Source organism: Mus caroli, unplaced genomic scaffold (genome assembly GCF_978045245.1).
Source record: "Mus caroli unplaced genomic scaffold, Mus_caroli_1 scaffold_8, whole genome shotgun sequence".
In the NCBI taxonomy this organism is placed as follows: Eukaryota; Metazoa; Chordata; class Mammalia; order Rodentia; family Muridae; genus Mus; species Mus caroli.
Genome location: NW_028227263.1, coordinates 81,034,061 through 81,052,275, shown reverse-complemented (window position 1 = coordinate 81,052,275; position 18,215 = coordinate 81,034,061). Strand labels below are relative to the sequence as shown.

Sequence of the window (18,215 nt, the reverse complement as noted above, 5' to 3'; positions counted from 1 at the left end):
GGAAAAGATAGTGGATTGCTAGACACAGGTGCTGTCACATGCCTGGCAGGTAGGAGTGCAGGGTGCTTATGTGTGGCTCCCCACCCTAGCACCCTCCTTCACTCCTGCTGCCCCTTTGGGTGGAGGCTTAGCCAGCAAGGTGCTATTATGTTCACACTGACCTTTTGGGATTCTTTCAAAGTCGGTTTACTTTCCCTATGGAGCCACCAATAAAGTCTTTCTTTCCTTGGTATCTGTGAAAGATTGGTCCAAAGATCCCCATGGGTCCCAGGTCTGTGGGTGCTCAGTTCCTCATAGAGAATGGTGTAGTATTTATGGAGCGCCTACATGCATCCTCCTACCCACTCTAAATCACCTGTAGATGACTGATCATTCTTAACCCAGTGCAAGCATGATAGAAATTGTCATTATAGTGTATTGTTTAGGGAATAAAGTCGCAGGGAAAAGTCTGTATTCCGTTTGTATGTGTCAGTACAGATGTACTAGCCAACCTCGTAGGCCTAAGGTGTAATTGGCTTATGAGGCAGCAATAATACTCCCCTGCCCGTGGTGTGTGTGTGTGTGTGTGTGTGTGTGTGTGAATGTTTTCAGAGAAGCTAGTTGAATTCAGAGATGCAGAACTCGTGGATACAAAGGGCTGCGGGTATAATTGAAAAAGAAAAGAAACTGAAGGGCAAATGGGATTTGTTATCTGACCTTATATCCAATTTCATTTGGTCTATTTGTCCTCCTAAAGTGGGGTGCACGCTTGTTCCCTTCTCCAAGAAACAATATACAAGAAGCTACCAGGCCCCTCTAAAGCATTTCCTGTGCTGCATGCCTGCCACGGTTGGTTTTCCTTCCTGCAGCCTTGGGCAGAGGAATATTACTGTTCTCTTTATGTGGAAAGGGAAATGAAGGTAAAGAGAAATGAAGGAGCTGTGCCCAAAGTCCCTTTTCAATTAAACAGAGCTAGCATGAACAGCCGCCTGCCTTCAGAGCCAAGACCTCACTCAGCTGCTGAGTTAGGTCCTAATGGACTTCCTCTAAAGGGTGTGCAAGGTGATAACCGGGAGGTGAGTTCCTTGTTCCCTTTGTGTCCCCGCCCCACCCCATCTTTCATTAGAAGAACAGTAGATGTGCTCTCTCTAGAGAGCCTCTGAGAATGCAGGTCCCTGTTTGTATCTTAGGACATATTTTGGTAGATGATGGAGCTTGGTGATGCCCTCTGAACTCTTGGTGGCCAGGATGACTTCTTGTGTCTCTCCCAATCTTGTTCTATTCATTCTTATTGGTACCCCTTCTGAAGCAAGCTCTGGCTGCCCCAGGTCCTGCTAGGTCTCCCATATTTAGGACTGTGTTCTGCTCTAATGGCTGCTCATGTCCATGTTGAAGCAGTCCATGAGGGGAAGGATGGGTGTCCATGGAGACCTGTGGTAGCTGTATAAGATGAAAGCATCAGTCAGAGGAATGGAGGGAAACAGGGACGGAGCTACCCAGCAGTGCTGTCAGTAAGCACAAAGGAGATACACAGAAGGCTGGGTGGCTCTTCCTTGGGCCCTGGTGTGCAAGACACTACTGTGTGCCTCATGTCAGCGAGTCCTGGGTGGGGAGGGCACAGAGGTCAGAATTCATTCTCCTGTCTTCCCTTGAAGCAATTAGTTTACTTGATCAGTGATCTGGAGGCTTTACTTTAAATATGAAAGTGCTGCCAAAGTTATCAGCAAATATTCCAGAGACCCCAGGGGCATGAAGTGACTGGAAAGTAAGCCAATGTCTCTCTGAGAGAGGAGAAACTGAGGCTGGTAAAAGATCACAGAACCCCTGTTACAGGGGATTTAATGCCCTCTTCTGACCTCCAAGGGTATCAGTGTGAATGAGGTTCATAGGCAAAACACCCATGTGTGAAATATAAAAATAAATAGATCTACTTTTTTTTTTTAATTCCCTCTATGGGTCTAGAAGAGACGACTCACCAGTTAAGAGATGAGCATTTTTCCAGAGGACCTGGGTTCAATTCCCAGCACCCACATCCTAGCTCATAATGGTCTGTAACATCAGTCCCAGGGAATCCAACAACCTCTCTAGTCTCCACAGACACCTGGTATGTGCACCCAGTATATAGACACACATGCAGGCAAAACATCCATAAACATATTTAAAAAAAATTGAAGTTCTCCCTGTCTTCCTGAACCCCAAGGTGCCCATTTTGATAAAACAAGCTACTATGGTTCAGCACAGACACATGGTCAATGGGCTGCCTCTCAAGATGAGGATCAGACAAAGGAAGCTGAGCTTGCTATGTGTTTGAGGCCCTCTTACGTGTTAGTCCAGAGCTGAAGACTTAAGGTGGGCCAGTGCACTGTGGCCATCTCTGATGGGACTGTCATCTCCTTCCCTTCCTGGTCCTTTTTACCTTTCAAGGACACCACATGATAGGGATGGGCTGAGGAGGGGAAAGTGGCCTGGGGCCATGGCAGCTGGTCACGAGAGCTGGCAGCCTCTCTGCATCCACTGTGCCTGCTTCCTCTCTAGTCCCTTGGAGCCACAGCCTCCAATGTGCCGAGTGACACAGGAAACAAGTCAACTTCAGGAACTGTGTGGACAGGCTATAGAAGATGTATATTAATGATGTTCAAGATGAGTAACACAGGGTGTGCTATTGGAACCATTGTTTTGTGTACAGTTGAGTGTCATTGCGTCCCTTTATGCCCATGTGTAGCGGTCACTACTAACCAGTTCCAAGCTGAAACTCTACATGTTAAGAACTCATTCCCCATCCTTCCTCTTCTCAGCCCCGACACCAACATCCCATTTCCTGCCTGTGTGCTTTGCTACTACCATGTGCTTAGCAGTGAACTCTCCTATTAATCCTACCTTGTTTCACTTAGCCTGGTGTCCTCTAGATTCATCCCTGTTGCATCCTGCATCTGCATCTTCTTCCTTTCCGAGGCTGAACCAGCTTCTACTGCACACTGGTACATCCCATAATCACCTCCTCAGCCACTGACGGACACTTGGGCTGCTGCTCCCTGCTTGGCTTTTGTGAGCGGTGTTTCTGTGAGCTTGGGTCTGCACCTGTTGCTGGCGGCTCCGACTTTTGCTTCCGTATAGGAGAGTCTTAATTTTAAACTGAAAAGTTTGAAGATTCATTCCTCTGGATATCTTTTAGTTTCCCTTTGTATAACTACTCTCCAGGAAGGGTTTTAGATATTGAAATTTAAGTCATTTCTCCCATAAAGCCAAATCTTTCTTCTCCCCACCCCCTTTTTGTAACCTGACAATCTCCTCCAACATGGCCTCTCTCCGGGAAGTACACCAAACAGCGTCTCAGCCCTAAGCCTGCCTTTGCTGTGTGCTGTGCATAGTCATGTGTGCCCAGGGTCATAGGTGAGTTTCACTGCCTGAGCAGTCAGAGGTCCTCATCTCTATGAGCAAATCTGAGTTTGTGAATTTTTCAGCTAGGACATTCTGAGGACAAGGCCCTCATCAGCCTGCTTCTTCTACACTCAGGGAAACAAAAGCAAACAGGGATCTTTTAGAGCCAGGAGAGTCTGAACCAGTGTCCAGATGCTTCCTGCCAGGATCACAGCCCACTGACAACCTGCAGCCATGTTAGGGCAGACTCTACCGTAGTAGCAACAACATTTAAATGGGGCATTAATATTAACAACTTGGTATAAAACTCATGTACAATCTGAATATTGGCCTCTTCGGGGAGAGTTCGAGAACCCTGCCTCCTATCATAGGGTCCCTGCATGGGCCCTTTGGGTTTGGGGCCACCTCTCCTAACTATAGAGACCAGATGAGGTTAGACCCTGGTAGTTAGCAGGCAACAGGGACACATGCTGTGGCCCCATCCTTAGTAATGAGTCAGCTGCAGGGTAGATAATCTATGGAAAGGTCATGAGACCTAACAGAGAGTGAGGTGCTGAGACCCGGGGACATTCTGGGAAGGTCCATGCCTCCTGCAGCCTCCCTACCTCAAGATCACCTTGGAATAAGTCTCCTTTTCCTTTTCTTTCTTCAACTCCAGGGCCTCTCAGGCTCTGCTTTGGTTAGAGGAGGGAATAGTAATGAAATTCAAATAACCCATCTGCCATTTACAACAGAGAGCTAAGAGCAAAGGCTATTCAATACTCATATGCCTGGCTAGACCACATTTTCATTGTTTGTCTTAGGGTTTTATGTGAAGAGACACCATGACCATGGCAACTCATAAAAGGAAACCATTTGGACTAGCTTACAGTTCCGAGGTTTTCCATTATTGTCACGGTAGGAAGCATGGCAGCACACTGGCAGACATGATGCCGGAGAAGGAGCTGAGAGTTCGACATCCTGACCAGCAGGCAGCAGGAAGAGAGAGACAATGAACCTGGCTTGAACTTCTAAAACCTCAAAGCCCATCCCTAGTGACACACTTCCTCCAATAAGACCACACCTCCTAATAGTGCTACTTCCGGTGCCATTTTCATTCAAACTGCCTCAATGTTCACTGGGAAAGGGAACTGGGAGGTTAGATGCTTTGTTTTACTGCAATGAAAAAAAAATGTAAAAACAAAATTGAAACCAATCACAAGCTCTCAGGAGAGTTAGGATCCTGTAGTGCGTGCTTGTGGGGAGACTGTTACTGGCTTGATCTCTTCAACCCCAACACTCTGGTGCACAAGGGCAGTTTCTATAGAACTGCAGCAGATGCCTGCAGGGCTGTCCCTATGTGTGAGCCTCACTGTCCTCGGGCGCCCAAGGGTGGTTCTCACTGAGGACGGAGCTTGGGTTCGAAAGTTCTCCACAGGGGCTGGTGAGATGGCTCAGTGGGTAAGAGCACCTGACTGCTCTTCCGAAGGTCCAGAGTTCAAATCCCAGCAACCACATGGTGGCTCACAACCATCCGTAGCGAGATCTGGCGCCCTCTTCTGGAGTGTCTGAAGACAGCTACAGTGTACTTACATATAATCAATAAATAAATCTTAAAAAAAAAAAAACAAAAAACAAACGAAAGTTCTCCACAGCTTGATGTGACTGGGAAGAGGCAGGTCCTTTGAGAGGTGGGTCTGGACATGGGCGCATACCCTCAAAGGGGCCCACGGAAAACCAATCCCTTCCTCTGTGTTTTTTCTTTCTGGCCATAGATGAGCGGTTTTGCTCTGTCATGGTGTCCCCCATGCTGCTCTGTCTCCTCACAGGCAACCAGGACCACGTCATTGTAGATGACGACCCCCAGAACTGTCAGGTAGATCAAACATTTTCTCGTCACAAATTAACTGCCTGGGGTATTTTGTTATAGGGACAAAGTATAGAGAAGGATTCTGTTCAAAGTCAAGGTGACATTTGGTGAGCAGGTCTCATTAGCAGGGCAGGCCTATAGGGCAGGATGAGATTGGCATGTGGCTGAAGAGCATGGTATGAGAGGGTACCAAAAGACTATCGTGAAGACAAATAACAATTGATGCGTGAAAACCCATGGACAAAATATTAAAATGTGCAGTTCAGCTCAGTATTGCTTATTTCTCCTTTGCCTTAGGTTCCAGCAGGGTGACCTCCAGAGAGACCGTGACATCGCTGTTCAATCTCCTCCACTCTAGAGCATTTGTTAGTGGATTTTTATTTTTCTTTAGCATTCATGACCTGACCTAAATCCTTTTTACATATTAGGCCAGGTGTTTTGGGAAACATCCTTCCAGTTGGGTTGGTCAGGTCTTGATGGAAGTATTACAGAAGGGACATTAGTTGTTGCCATGGTATCTGACCACATCTTAGCCTGGTTCCTGTTGCTAATAGCAATAGTACAGAGTGAGAATGGATAAAGAAAAAGATGTTTACTTTGGCTCATGGTTCTCGGGGTCCAAAGTCAACAGCCTGTACCAGTGATTGTTTCCCTGCCAGCAGGGTCCCAAGCTGGCTCAGGCTGCCATGGCATGGCAGGACACAGGAAGAATCTGTTCCTATATTACGTGTCTCTCTCTCTTCTTATAAAGCTATCAAGATACAAGTCATGGGGTGTCCCCTCATGAGCTTATCTAACTGCAGTCACCCCCGGAAGATGTCATCTCTAAGCATCGGGTTGGGTTTCCACCGTCTTAAAGTCTCACATTAGGGATAAAGTGCAACGTGGAGGAGGCAAGCCATCCCTAGGCACCCACAGCCCCTGGCTCACATTTCATCCATCACATCTCTGGTGATGCTTATATAGGTCACTTGACTCAGGTGATTTTCATCAGAATTTACACTGTCAAAATGTCTGGGTTTTGCCTTCATAATTGTATTTTGTGTAATATTTTGAAACTGTAGGACACATAGCAGATATTTCTCAGGAAGCTCGGGTTTATTATCAATTTACTCGTGTCTGTTTTCTTGTTTTCATGTCATGGTTTCTTGTTTTAGTCGGCGCTCATTAGAACATCTTGTGCCCAGCTTGGTCAGTGGGTGCCCTTCAAGCTGGCCTCTGTATCCTTCTCAAATGTCTCTGGAGTTCTGTGGGCCTTTGCTTGCTTCCTGTCGATCTATGATACCACACGTTCTCCTGCTATTCCTGTCCCAGAACCAGCCATGGCCCACGGAGCCCTGTTCTTTTCAGTAGGGAAATTGTATGCGCGATCACTGGCCTTCTAGCTTTGGAGTATTGTTGCTCCCAGGCTAGGGGGACAGGTTGGGACTGTGCATCTGTGTCTACATACACCTCATGTATGGTGCTCTGACCCTGTGGCAAAAGTAGGCAAGCCTTATTTTGTCTCACCATGTGTGGGGTTTCAGCCCAGAGCCCCGCTGCTGTGGCCAAGCAGTAGGTCCTGATGAGAGTGTACAATGGGGCAAAACTACCTGCCTCATGGCAGCCAAGAAGCACGAGAGGGAAGGCACTGGGGCCTACCTACTCTTCCCGTCAGTGGCTGGCCTTCAGTGACTTCTCCCCACTAGGCTCCACCTCTTAATAGTTCTTTCATCTCCCAAAAGCTGGCGACCGAGCTTTTAGCACATGGGCCTTTCTATGGACGACACTTTTCCAAACCACGCCACACATGTGCGCTTACTTCTCTATCTGCATTGAAAACAGTTTACAAGGACGGCTGATTCCAGTCCTAAATTCACTGGTTTCCACCCTGACCCTGGGGACCTGCTCACATTTAGATGTCCAGAGTGGGGCCTCTGCCTACGGATTTCCCAGGCTTTCCATTACCAGTGGGGATGCCTTCCTCATTGCTGAGCTCCAGCTGTCATGCCTTGCCCTGGGCTACCCCAGGCCTTCCTCTTGTCCCCTCCCCACACAAGCTATGCTCCTGTCCTTATGACACTTAGGTTAGAGGACCTCAGGAGAGGAAGGGCTGCATGTTTTTCCTTTTTCTTTTTCTTTTCTTTTTTTTTTTTTTTCTTTTTTTTTTAAAATCAAATAAAAGCAAAACAAGTGAATACACTGGGGGCATTAGGATCAGGAATGAAGAACAATAATGAACTTCACACAACCACTAAGAACCCTCTAACTAGTAAGATCTTTAGAGAGGAGACCTTCAAAACTAAAGTATGTTTGCAGCCGTGAGCAGTATGAGCCCAGGCCAAGTGGGTATGTCAGGCTTCTTCATCAGAAACCAGGCTGTTTGCTTCAGCAGCTCAAGGGAAAGAAAATGAAGTCTACAAAATCAAAATTAATGTTATTTTTGTTTTTTTTTAAAGGGATTTGCAGGAAGTTGACCAGCTTAATTGTACTGTTTGGGTGTGTATGTGTTGAAGAACATAATTTGAAAGAACTGAGAAATCGTGCAGCATCTTAACTCGGGTGGGACTGTAATTATTGCAATAACAGAATGTGGCTGTGTGTATATGTGACTGAAATGGGAAGCAGTTTGTAAAAAAAAAAGTGCTTTAAAAAAAAAAAACAACAAAATGTCCATTCTGTCCCTCTGGACTTCCTTAATTATAAATACCAGGTAGCCCAGCGCAGGCTAAATATAGGCCCGGTGGCCATCTCTATTTATAACATTTTTAGGAGGAAGTCACCGGAGCAATTCAGAATTAATTTGGTGTGTAGGCTTTTATGGGCTCTAATTAGTTGTGTTTTTCTTAAGCAGGCCAACTGGGATCAATAGCGTTATATAACTGAACCCAGGGGACCATGACTGAGACATGGACTCTTCCAGAAAGCCAAGGCCTTTGGAAGATGTCAGCCCCAAGAAAGCCCAGCAGCCCCAGAAGCCAGCAAGCTGCAGCTGTGGGAAGAGGGCTGGAGACATCTGTGTCCAGCCAAGGGCAGGCTCCGGGAGTGATAAAGGGAGGTTTCTGCAGTCAGAAGCTGCAAATCTACTCCCCATTCATGTGGAGACCTTGAAGGGGGACGTTCCCAGGCTGCTTATCAGCTGTTCCCTTGAGGCAGGCGAGATTTAGCTGCTCTAGCCTGGGGAGGTGAGATGATGTTTTCCTAGACTGTCCAAAATATGCACTTAGGCAACTCCCTGAGAGCCAGCTCTCTGGCCCCAGGGCTGGTGGACCTTTGGAAGACTCAGTGTCATCTGGGGTGGATGCTGGTGCTCTGCAGTGGCTCTGCTGCACATCAGACACGGATCGATGAGACTGTCGCTCCTCCTTCATTCCTTCACGTAGCGCTGTCTTGAAGAATACAGGGTGAGCTCCAGCTGGCAGCCCACCGGGTTCAGTAAACATGAGAGTAAATGGTTGTGCTTAAAATAAAAACTCAGGACTCTGCTCCAACACTGCGAGGAGTCTGTGCAGATACTGTTCGCATGCTCTCCTTCGGATCCTCCCCCTGTGGTGCTCCCATCTGTGCTGTGTGCTCCCCATGAATAACCTCCAGCCACCTGGGTGGAGGAGAAGCTGTGCCTTCTAGATAGCACAGAGGCTATGTCTGCCCAGGCCACCAGCTGCCAGTTGGTCCCTCAGCTCCACAGCACAGTGGTTTCCAGCTTCACGGCTGTCCTGGGATGGGGACTGGCTGGGAGAGAGTAAAAGGAAGACAGCTGTGCCCAGAAGGGAAGGAGCTGTCATTCCCCCCTCTGGACTCACACTTTCCCTGGTATATAGGTGCAATGAGAACTGAGTCTGGGAGATCTGGGAAGGCTTCCCGGAGGCAGTGGTGACTTTGGGATAAGGTAAACAATAGCAGGAGTCAGTGGAGTCACTGCAGAGGACCAGCGTGAGCTCACATAGGACTATGGAGCAACAAGAGAGAAGGGTCCTTACACATGACAAAGTCTCTTAAGCACAGAAGCCAATATGTGTGACAAGAGAGGTGGCTCTGTGTCAGTGAGGAGCTGGGCAGAATGGCAGTGTGGTGATGTTGAAGAAATGAAGGGGCCAGCACAGCACCATGGGGCGGGCCTAGTCCCTGTTAAAGGCCTGCTCCAGGGGATGAGGATGTGGACCATTTAAGGAGCTGCTTTGAGAAGGTTGGGTGGTACCTCCCACCATGCCGCGGAGCTCCTCAGGAGATAGGTAGGCTCTCAGGGGGTGGGAAGTGGAGGCAAAGCGGTGATGGTGGCTCTGGTTGTGTGAGAGTCGTCTGCTGACATCTGTTCTGTGCCAAGCCTGAGGACAGAGATGCTGAGAGTAGGACTCAGCCTTCCAACACCTCGGCCACAAGAACGCAGGGTACTCAGGACCCATCCAGGTGGAGGGAAAGGAGGCTCTAGAGGAGCTGGTGGCCCTGTGTTGAGCCCTGGGGAGAGGGGAGGAAGAGGGCAACCAGCTAGCAGCCTCCTGGGAAAGGCTGAGCTTCTCCAGAACCCAGAAGCCCCATCACCACCCAGGCCTCTGTAACCAGAACCTCCATCTGAGGTCAGACCCAACTCGCAGCTGATTTACTGCAGCTATTTGCCTGTGTTTGAAGTATACTACAGTGGGGAGCCATAGACCCAGGGCTTCTGATTTAGGGCAGTCAGCACAGGCCCCAGCAGCCTATTGATATGATGGTTATGGGGGAAAAAAAAATCAAAGGTTTGCTGGGCTTTGGTCATGAGTCCTGTATAAATACACACACACACACACACACACACACGAATGTTTATGTATCTATATATACAAATTCCTACATATTCATATACATATGTAAAATACATTCATATATACATAAATACAGATATACATAGCCACAAACACATGTTTTAATAAATACACACATCTGAATATATAATAGACATGCTTACATATATACATATATGTATTATAATACTAGTATATCTCACACAGCAGAACAAACAGGTCTTCATACAACTTGAACATCCATCCACCCACACATACACACAGAAGCATAATGGAAAATGTACCATTGAGCTTAATGCATGACCCCATACTTTCCCCTGGAAACAGAAGAGTATCACATGCTGAGATATGGGCCCCGTGTGGAGACCCTCCTACTGAGGACAGATGTCAGGGGTTTGGAGTCTCTGTGGAAGCTATTGGCTTTTAATTGCACCAAAAGATAGAGGCTTGATGCCTAAGAATCCTAGCTGTGTTATTAACGTGCTATGTTGTTTTGAAGCTATACTTTCACTGGTCTAAGCCTCAGTTCCCCTGTCTGCAAGATGGGGTTAGACTTAACAGCTAGCTGCTTGGGTCTGAACTTTTGAGTTTGCTGCATGGGATGGACGTGGTCTTCTGCTGCTTGCCTGCTAAGCTAGGTGCACTCGGTGACAGTCGAGGTCCAGCGAGGGACAGGATGGGGCAGCTCCCAATTCCACTCTCTCTTTGTGCCTCCCTTGTCTGCCCCGTGTACCTACATTACCTAGTGTTTTGGAATGTCTAATAGAGCCTCTTGGTAGGGAGAACTGAACTACATTTGACTCTTCTCTCTGAGTTTTTTTTATCTCATTTCTTCCAGTGTTCTGGTTGAGAACATTTAGCAAGGCCTTTAATGATGTTTTAATGATATTACCAATTTTATCAACCTAATGTATATAGTTACATATTGATGTTGAGTAGCGAAACATGAGCATTTGATATTCAGCAAATTGTTTCATCGGATAGTGCTCTGAGAGACTGATTCTGATGAACACGTTGTGAAAATTCCATGGGCAAGAAAGGAGAAAAGAACATATTGAATTTTTTTTTTTTATGTTAAGATTTAAGGAACAGTGCCTCCTGCTCCTGTTCCCAAAAGGGGAGGGGAGAGGAGCTGCCCTCTGCTTGTGCATGGACATGTTTGTGGCATCCGGTGCATCTCTGTAACGACAGACTATTCAGAGACTGGCTTGAGAGGTGCTATGCACAGTTGTGCCAACTGACCATAGGAGCAGAGTCAGTGTCCCAGCCCATGGCCCAGAGGCAGCCCAGGACACACACACACATACACACACACACACACACACACACAGCCGATGAACTGTGTTACTGTGAATGTGAGTGTCAGATAAGGGTGAGATGTTTCTGGGCTGGGTGTGCAGCTCAGTGGGACATGCTTAGCTTATGTGAGGCTCCGCATTTAGTCCCCAGCACCCATTTTCTCCCAGAAAAGACTTTGTGCTTCTTGCCTCTTCTGTCTATAGGAGCCCTTCATTATCCGAGGGCTCACATTTCATAGTTGTAGTTACCCACAGTCAACCACAGCCTAGAGACATTAAATAAAAAATTGCAGAGCACTTTATACAGTTCATATTTACACTCTGATAGATAAAGTTTTATATATAGTATATCACGTAGTAGATATAGTTATTGTGGTTGTTTTATTTTGTTATTAAACTATGCCTAATTATATTAATTAATGTATTGTGAGTATGTATGTATACATAGGGAAAATCATAATTATCTTTGGGGTTTGGTGCTATTAGTAGCTTCAAGTATCCACCTATGTTCTTACACGTCTAGTGTCTGCCAGTATGACCCTGAAGATATACCAAAAGAATGACAGTTCATCTTAGGTCTTATTTGTGTGTGCCTATGTCCTTTATTGTCTACTGTCTTTGCTTGTCTTTAGACAGAGTGGCAGTGTTGCTAATTCAGAAATTTGGAATTCCTCCCTCCCCATATAATACTGGGGCCTCAGTCTCCTCATACAATGGCCTCATCTTATAAATGGGAAGACCGAGAGTCAGAGTCACAAGCAATGGGTCCCTCTGACCAATCTGAGTCAGGGTCAGAGCACAGTCAGATGTCATCTGATTGAACTAAGAGAGTGCACCCATCCCTGAGAGAGAATGTCCAAGCCTGGAGCTGCCAACCTGGTATCCTGTCTTCTCTCCTCATGATGGCAGCCTGAGAGGAGGTCAGAAAGAGCAGTTTCTAAGCCTAAGAAGTGCACCCTAGAGCCAGTGCTTGCAGGGGCAGGTCAGGTGAGAATCCAAGAAGAGCCGAGATGGCTGCGAAGGAGAAGCAACAGGATGTGGCTACATAAGCAAACAAGTGGGTGTGGCCTGTCCAGTTATGCTAGAAGTGGGGCCTGGGAATGTACCCAAAGGAAGTGAAAGCAGGGACTCAGGCAAATATTGGCACTCCCCGTTCGTAGTGGTGACATTCACAATAACCAAATGAAGAAATAACCTGTGTCCATCCATATGTAGATGGATGTATTCATACAATGCAATGTTCTTCGACCATCAAAAGGAAGGAAATTTTGACACATAATACAACATGGATAACCTTGAAGTCATGATGCTAACCATGAGTCAGGCACAATAGGGCAGATTCTACATGGCTCCACTGACGTAGTCAGAGCCTCCCTGTGTTGGCAGCCAGCTTTGCAAGGGCAGGAGGATGCCTTGGCTGGTGCTCCCTTCTCATCTGCAGTGGAACTCAAGCCTCCTGCTGAGTTATACATGGGTCCAAACAGGTGCAGTGTTGGACATTGCTGACTCCCAAGGCCATTTGCCTAGTTAGTATTATGGGGACCAGTTGTTCCTTTCCTTCTTCCAAGAGAACAGCTCATCATTGGAAACCATTTCTAAGGCCATTTCTAAGGATGATCCCAGTGTCCCAGAGACAAGGGAACTGGGTGGCCTTGGGACTTGCATCAAGGGAAGGAGTGGCTCCTTTGGCTTGGCTCAGCTATCTGGAGTCCAGTACTTTCCTGAGAGGCCTCCAGGATCTCCATTCAGTGACTGGTGGCTTGGCATTGTGTCCATTCCTTTCATTCACCCGTTTACCTATTTCCCTAAGAAGGAACTGCCTTAAATGCATAGCCTTAAAGGACCAACAGTTATGTGTCACTCACCAGGGATAGCGACTGCTCACAAGCAAATGTACTTACTAACAGCTGCTGTCTAGTAAACCTCCACGACTGTCTTGGGTAGAAGCAGGTCAACCATGCTCTAGCAGTCTTTGGGTCACTTGTTTGAAGAAGTGAGCAATAAGGTTTACCTGCAAGAAGAGAAACGTGCCTGCCTGTGTACAAGATAGAAACAGTGAAGTTTGTCATGGCCATACAAGATGCCTTGAAGCAGAAAGTTGGCAGAGAGTTAGAATTATGGATAACTGTGACTGAGCACTCTATCTTCCAGGAGCCCTGCGAGCCCCCTCACATACATAGGTATCCCCTTCAGATCTGGAAGCCATCAATCCTGCAGAGTGGTACTTAGAGTCTCAGGAGGAGATGAAAACCCAGAGATGATAAGTCCAGGTTTTCCATTGGGAAGGGGTTAAGATGTGTGCACAGCCAGATTTGTCCGATCCACAGCATCCCGCCCGACCTGAAGGGAGAATGGAGGGGCCTTGAAGAGGAGACAGAGGGCCAATCCCAGTACCCAATAAGAGGTATCGTCTGTTAGCACCACCTGAGGGTCCTGGCACCAAGAAGGTGACACTTGACTGTCACAGTGCTTGAAGTTCTTTGTGTGCAAGAACAGAACATGCCAGAACAAATTTAAGTGGAGGAGCCTTGCTTATTTTCCCCCATTAACTAATTTATTTATTCACTTTGCATCCCAATCACATCACCCCTCTCCCCCTGTCCCTTTCTCACACAGCCCCTCTCGTATCCCCTTCCCCCCTTCTCCTCTGAGAAGGGGGACTCTTCCTTATCACCCCATCCTGGCACATTAAGTCACTGCAGGGCTAGGCACAACCTCTCCTACTGAGGTCAGACAGGGGGCCCCACGCAGGGAAAAAAAGGATCCACAGGTAGGCAACAAAGTCAGGGACAGCCCCTGCTCCAGTTGTTCAGGACCCACATTAAGACCAAGCTGCTCATTTGCTACATATATGTGTGTGTGTGTGTGAGTGTGTGTGTGTGTGTGTGTGTGTGTGTGTGTGTGTGTGTGTGAGAGAGAGAGAGAGAGAGAGAGAGAGAGAGAGAGAGAGAGAGAGAGAGAGAGATTAGGTCCAGCCCATGTATGCTCTTTGGTTGGTGGTTCAGTCTTAGGGAGTCCCCAGGAGTCCAGATTAGTTGATCCTGTTGGTCTTCTTGGGGAGTCCCTATGAGGGGCTTTATTTTAAAAACAGAAGGCTGTCTCCAAAAGAACAGGGAACAGTGGCACTGTCAGGCTGGCTAGCAAAAAAAGCTGAGGACCACAGAGAACCCAGCAGAACCTCATCTGTATACTCTACCATCTTACGCAAAGATGTGGAAGTGACCACTCATGACATCTAAATCCCCTCAGGTCTCTCTCCTCAGGACCATCATCTCTATTGGGCATCTACAGGATGTAGCTGACAGAGTGGTTGTAAGGTTGGGGTGGTCAGCTGTGTTTTACTGGGTAAACTTTAGTCCTCGTTAAATTCAAGAGGTATCAATAAGACAAAAAAGTCCAAGGGTAAGTCCTTTATCCCCAGTTTACTCCCAAGGGATGGAGATGAACAGGGATGGGGCATCCTTACTCAGCCACATGGCTAATGTGGCAAGGGTTTGAGACTTAACCTGGCTGCAACTCTCTATGTAAAACCGTCACATCTAAATTGCTCTGAGGAGAACTGCAGTAGTATGTGTACACATGCTGCGTACAAATGGATAGTACTATAGTATATATTGTATGTACTTATGAAGCATGTGCATGTATAGACATAGATATGCCTACTGTACTTTCCCCTGTACATACATATCTGTGATAAAGTTTAGTTTGTAAGTTAGGCACAGTAGGAGATCAACAACAATCGTGAATAGAGCAATGATAAGACACAGCATTTTCCATTAAATGCTTTCTGCCTCAGTTGACTACATATAATGCTGCAAGCATGAGCAGATACAGAGGTGGCCCGTTTGCTCCTCAGTCGCTCTTGAGTCAGACGCTCAGGTGGCTGAGAAGGGCCACAGAGGTGTCTGTAACTTCAGTCCACCTGCATTTTCAAGGCCAGTGGCTAACCAGTGATGTAATGCAGCCAGTGACAGCTAGGATACTGACCTCTGAAAGCTATGTCCTTGTATTCAAGAGTCATTTGACGCTGGGCAAGTCCACATGACAGAAAGGGTGTGAGCATCTACTGTTCTTGAAGATGGGGGAATCAGGCCACAGGGCCTCTCTCAACGTAATGGAAAATTGGGACACCCCAGGGGGCTGCGTGTTCTCATCTGACCTCTTACAGTCCTGGGGCAGATGTACCCGTGTGTTTTCTTTGGCTTCCGCCATGCACTTGAGAGTGAGTACCAGTTCTTAGAGATTTTGGTTTACTCGTGGTGTGGAGTGGAAGGGGAGTGTTTATAATGAATGTTTTGGTGTAGACCTGACTCGACAGTAACTTCACTATCTCAGCGATACTTGACCCAAAATAAACACTAACTCGTGTCCGAAAAACTTGGCCACGATAGTATAAACTTAGACAATATTAACCAGTGAGATGTGTGTGCTTCCTCAAAAACACTACATTGGGTTGTTTATCTGAAAGGAACTATCCAAACGGTCCTTCCGGTTCCTAAACACTGACTGTGTGCCAGAGGCACAGGTGGGCCGCAGTGCGCGGAGGGAGGCTCCTCTGGCAGCTGAATTGTGGGGTGGAGGGCTTTGAAACATCTCTGAGGTGTATTAGAGAATGATAGCCTGCTTCTTGTTTTGCAGATTGGAAACCTGGACGATTACTATCATTTTTACCACAGCAAGACCTTCAAGAGATCGACCTTGAGCAGCAGGGGCCCCCACACCTTCCTCAGAATGGACCCACAGGTACACGGCTCCAGACAGTGTTCCTTCCTGAGGCTGAGAGCATCCTGCTCTGCCCTCCTCAAAGGAGACCATAATGGGTTTCTAGTCTCAAAAATTAATTTCTGTATTTACATTGAATACAAGGTAGCAGAGATAGAGCAACATGTCACATCCACTAAATGCTCTCAATTTTTGTATCTTTATCAGACTTGAGAAAAATACTTGACTTTAGTTAAAATGTTGAAATCTATCAATATTTTAAAAATGAGTAGTGCTTGGGGGATATCTCAGTGGTGTACCCTTGCTTAGCATGCACAAGACCTTGGGTTTACCCCAGTGTGTGTGTGTGTGTGTGTATGTGTGTGTGTGTGTGTGTGTGTGTGTGTGTAGTAGTAGTGAGTATGATTCTTACCAATAAACTAAATCCTTAAAGCAAATATTTAATAATGAAGTTAGTGATGAGGCAGGGAGAAATTTTTTCTAGTCATTATAATATGTATCTTAATGGTTGACATTGACTTAAATACTGGAGCAGTAAGCCTGACTCTCTCCTTAAAATTTTGTGTGATCTCTCTTTCAGATTTAAGTAAATTAGTTTGAAGTTTTGTGTAACCCATGCTGACTGGGTCAGTAAATTATGCTTCCTTTCTACCTATATTTGAAATTAATGTTGGCAAATTTCAGTCAGCAGATACATGGTAAAGATTGCAACTGCACAAGAGGCTGTGGGCCTTTCACAAGTTCATTTATTCAGCAGGTGCTTTTTAAATACCTGCTGTGTGGTTTATTCTGCCTCTAGCAAGGGCAGCGAAGCTGGCAGCGAAGCTGGCCAAAAATGAAGCAACACATTTGGTCACAGTGCGAGCCGAAAGGGAAAAGGACGTGCATGGGAGAAACACTACTAACCACGAGGAGGTGTGGCCGATGATAGGTAGGCCACGATGTTTTTAAACATAGCAGTCATTTCATTTTAAAAGCCATGCTCTAAATGCCAGTCTGAACTCACTGACTGGCACACAAAATTATTTCAGCCATTTCCAGAGAACATTTACAATAGTTTTCGTGGAAGAATAGGTTTTTGATGTTACCACAAACCCACTCTGTTGACCATCACTGACTGGCTTCACTGTGTTGACAGAGCTGTGGGAGGGGAGAGAAACAGTCCCTCCCTGGACACAGTGATGAATTACTCTGCTCTGGGCCATTGCTCTATGGGCATTCTGGTTTGAAGTAGACCCCCACTCATGTAAGTGGGGCATGGAAAGCAGAGATCCTGAGTGTATTTGTGAATTCATTTTATAGGTTGGTGGGTGAGAGGGTGGATGGATGGATGGATGGATGGATGGATGGATGGATGGACAGATGGACTTATGAAGGGGTGGGTGAGTGGGTGAAAACATGGGTGAATGTGTTTATGGAAAGGCGAATAGGTGGGTGAGTGAGTGGGTGGGTAAATATATTACTGATGGAGGGATAGATGACTGGATGGATACATGATTGAAGGATGCTTGGGTAGATGAATAGGTGTATTAGTGGGTGGCTAGATGAACAGATGGATAACCACAAGAATGGATGAATAAATACAAAGCTACAGATAAAGGACATTCTGCTAATTCTCTTATTCTCGGCAAGGAAAGGAATGTAATGTTTATTAGCAGATTTTTATGTGTCTGGGCATTTTAAAGCACGCCATTTCACCTGATTACACGGGGTTATAATTATATCTACTTGTGGTCACAATACTGAACATGAAGAAATATTTTTCAGAGGAACGAGGGCATTCCCTTCCCTTAGGAAGCCAAGCCATAAGCTTAGCTGCTCTTGCTTCTAGAATGGGAGTAATTAGTGAAGGGTGAGCAGAGCCGGTCCTCAGGGCCCATAGAGAAGGGCAGCGGGGGGCTGGTGCATAGCCGGAACATGGGAGAGCTGTGATGGGCTCTGTGAGTTGAAAGTGAGCCATTGCCCTTCTTAGGGGAAAGGCTAAGCTAAGAAGGAAGTTAGCACCACATCGCCCTGCTACAGTTTCACTCCAAGCAAGCAGTGGATATGTTCTGTAAAGACATCATGCTTTCTCTTCATCTGAAATCTCCAGCATCTTCAAATTCCCACCTCTCAGGGAGTAAAAAAGTCAGGGCAAGTATTTGTATGGAGAATGCTCTGACATGGGGGCTCTTTGCTAAGAGACCTGGCCCCCAATCCCTTTCGAGGGGGCTTCCAAGAATTAAAACTCCT

The 18,215-nt window shown here is 46.6% G+C and overlaps 1 protein-coding gene across 3 annotated transcripts in view; it reads left to right on the top strand.

Moving 5' to 3' along the window:
- Pcsk6 (proprotein convertase subtilisin/kexin type 6) overlaps positions 1 to 18,215 on the top strand; it is a 188,234-nt gene that overhangs the window by 32,909 nt on the left and 137,110 nt on the right. For all 3 annotated transcript variants that reach the window (XM_021166293.3, XM_029479538.2, XM_021166292.2), the window contains exon 2: positions 15,900 to 16,004. In XM_021166293.3, coding sequence (XP_021021952.1) covers positions 15,993 to 16,004 — 12 coding nt within the window. In that variant the 5' untranslated portion in view covers positions 15,900 to 15,992. The remainder of the gene's footprint in view (positions 1 to 15,899; positions 16,005 to 18,215) is intronic.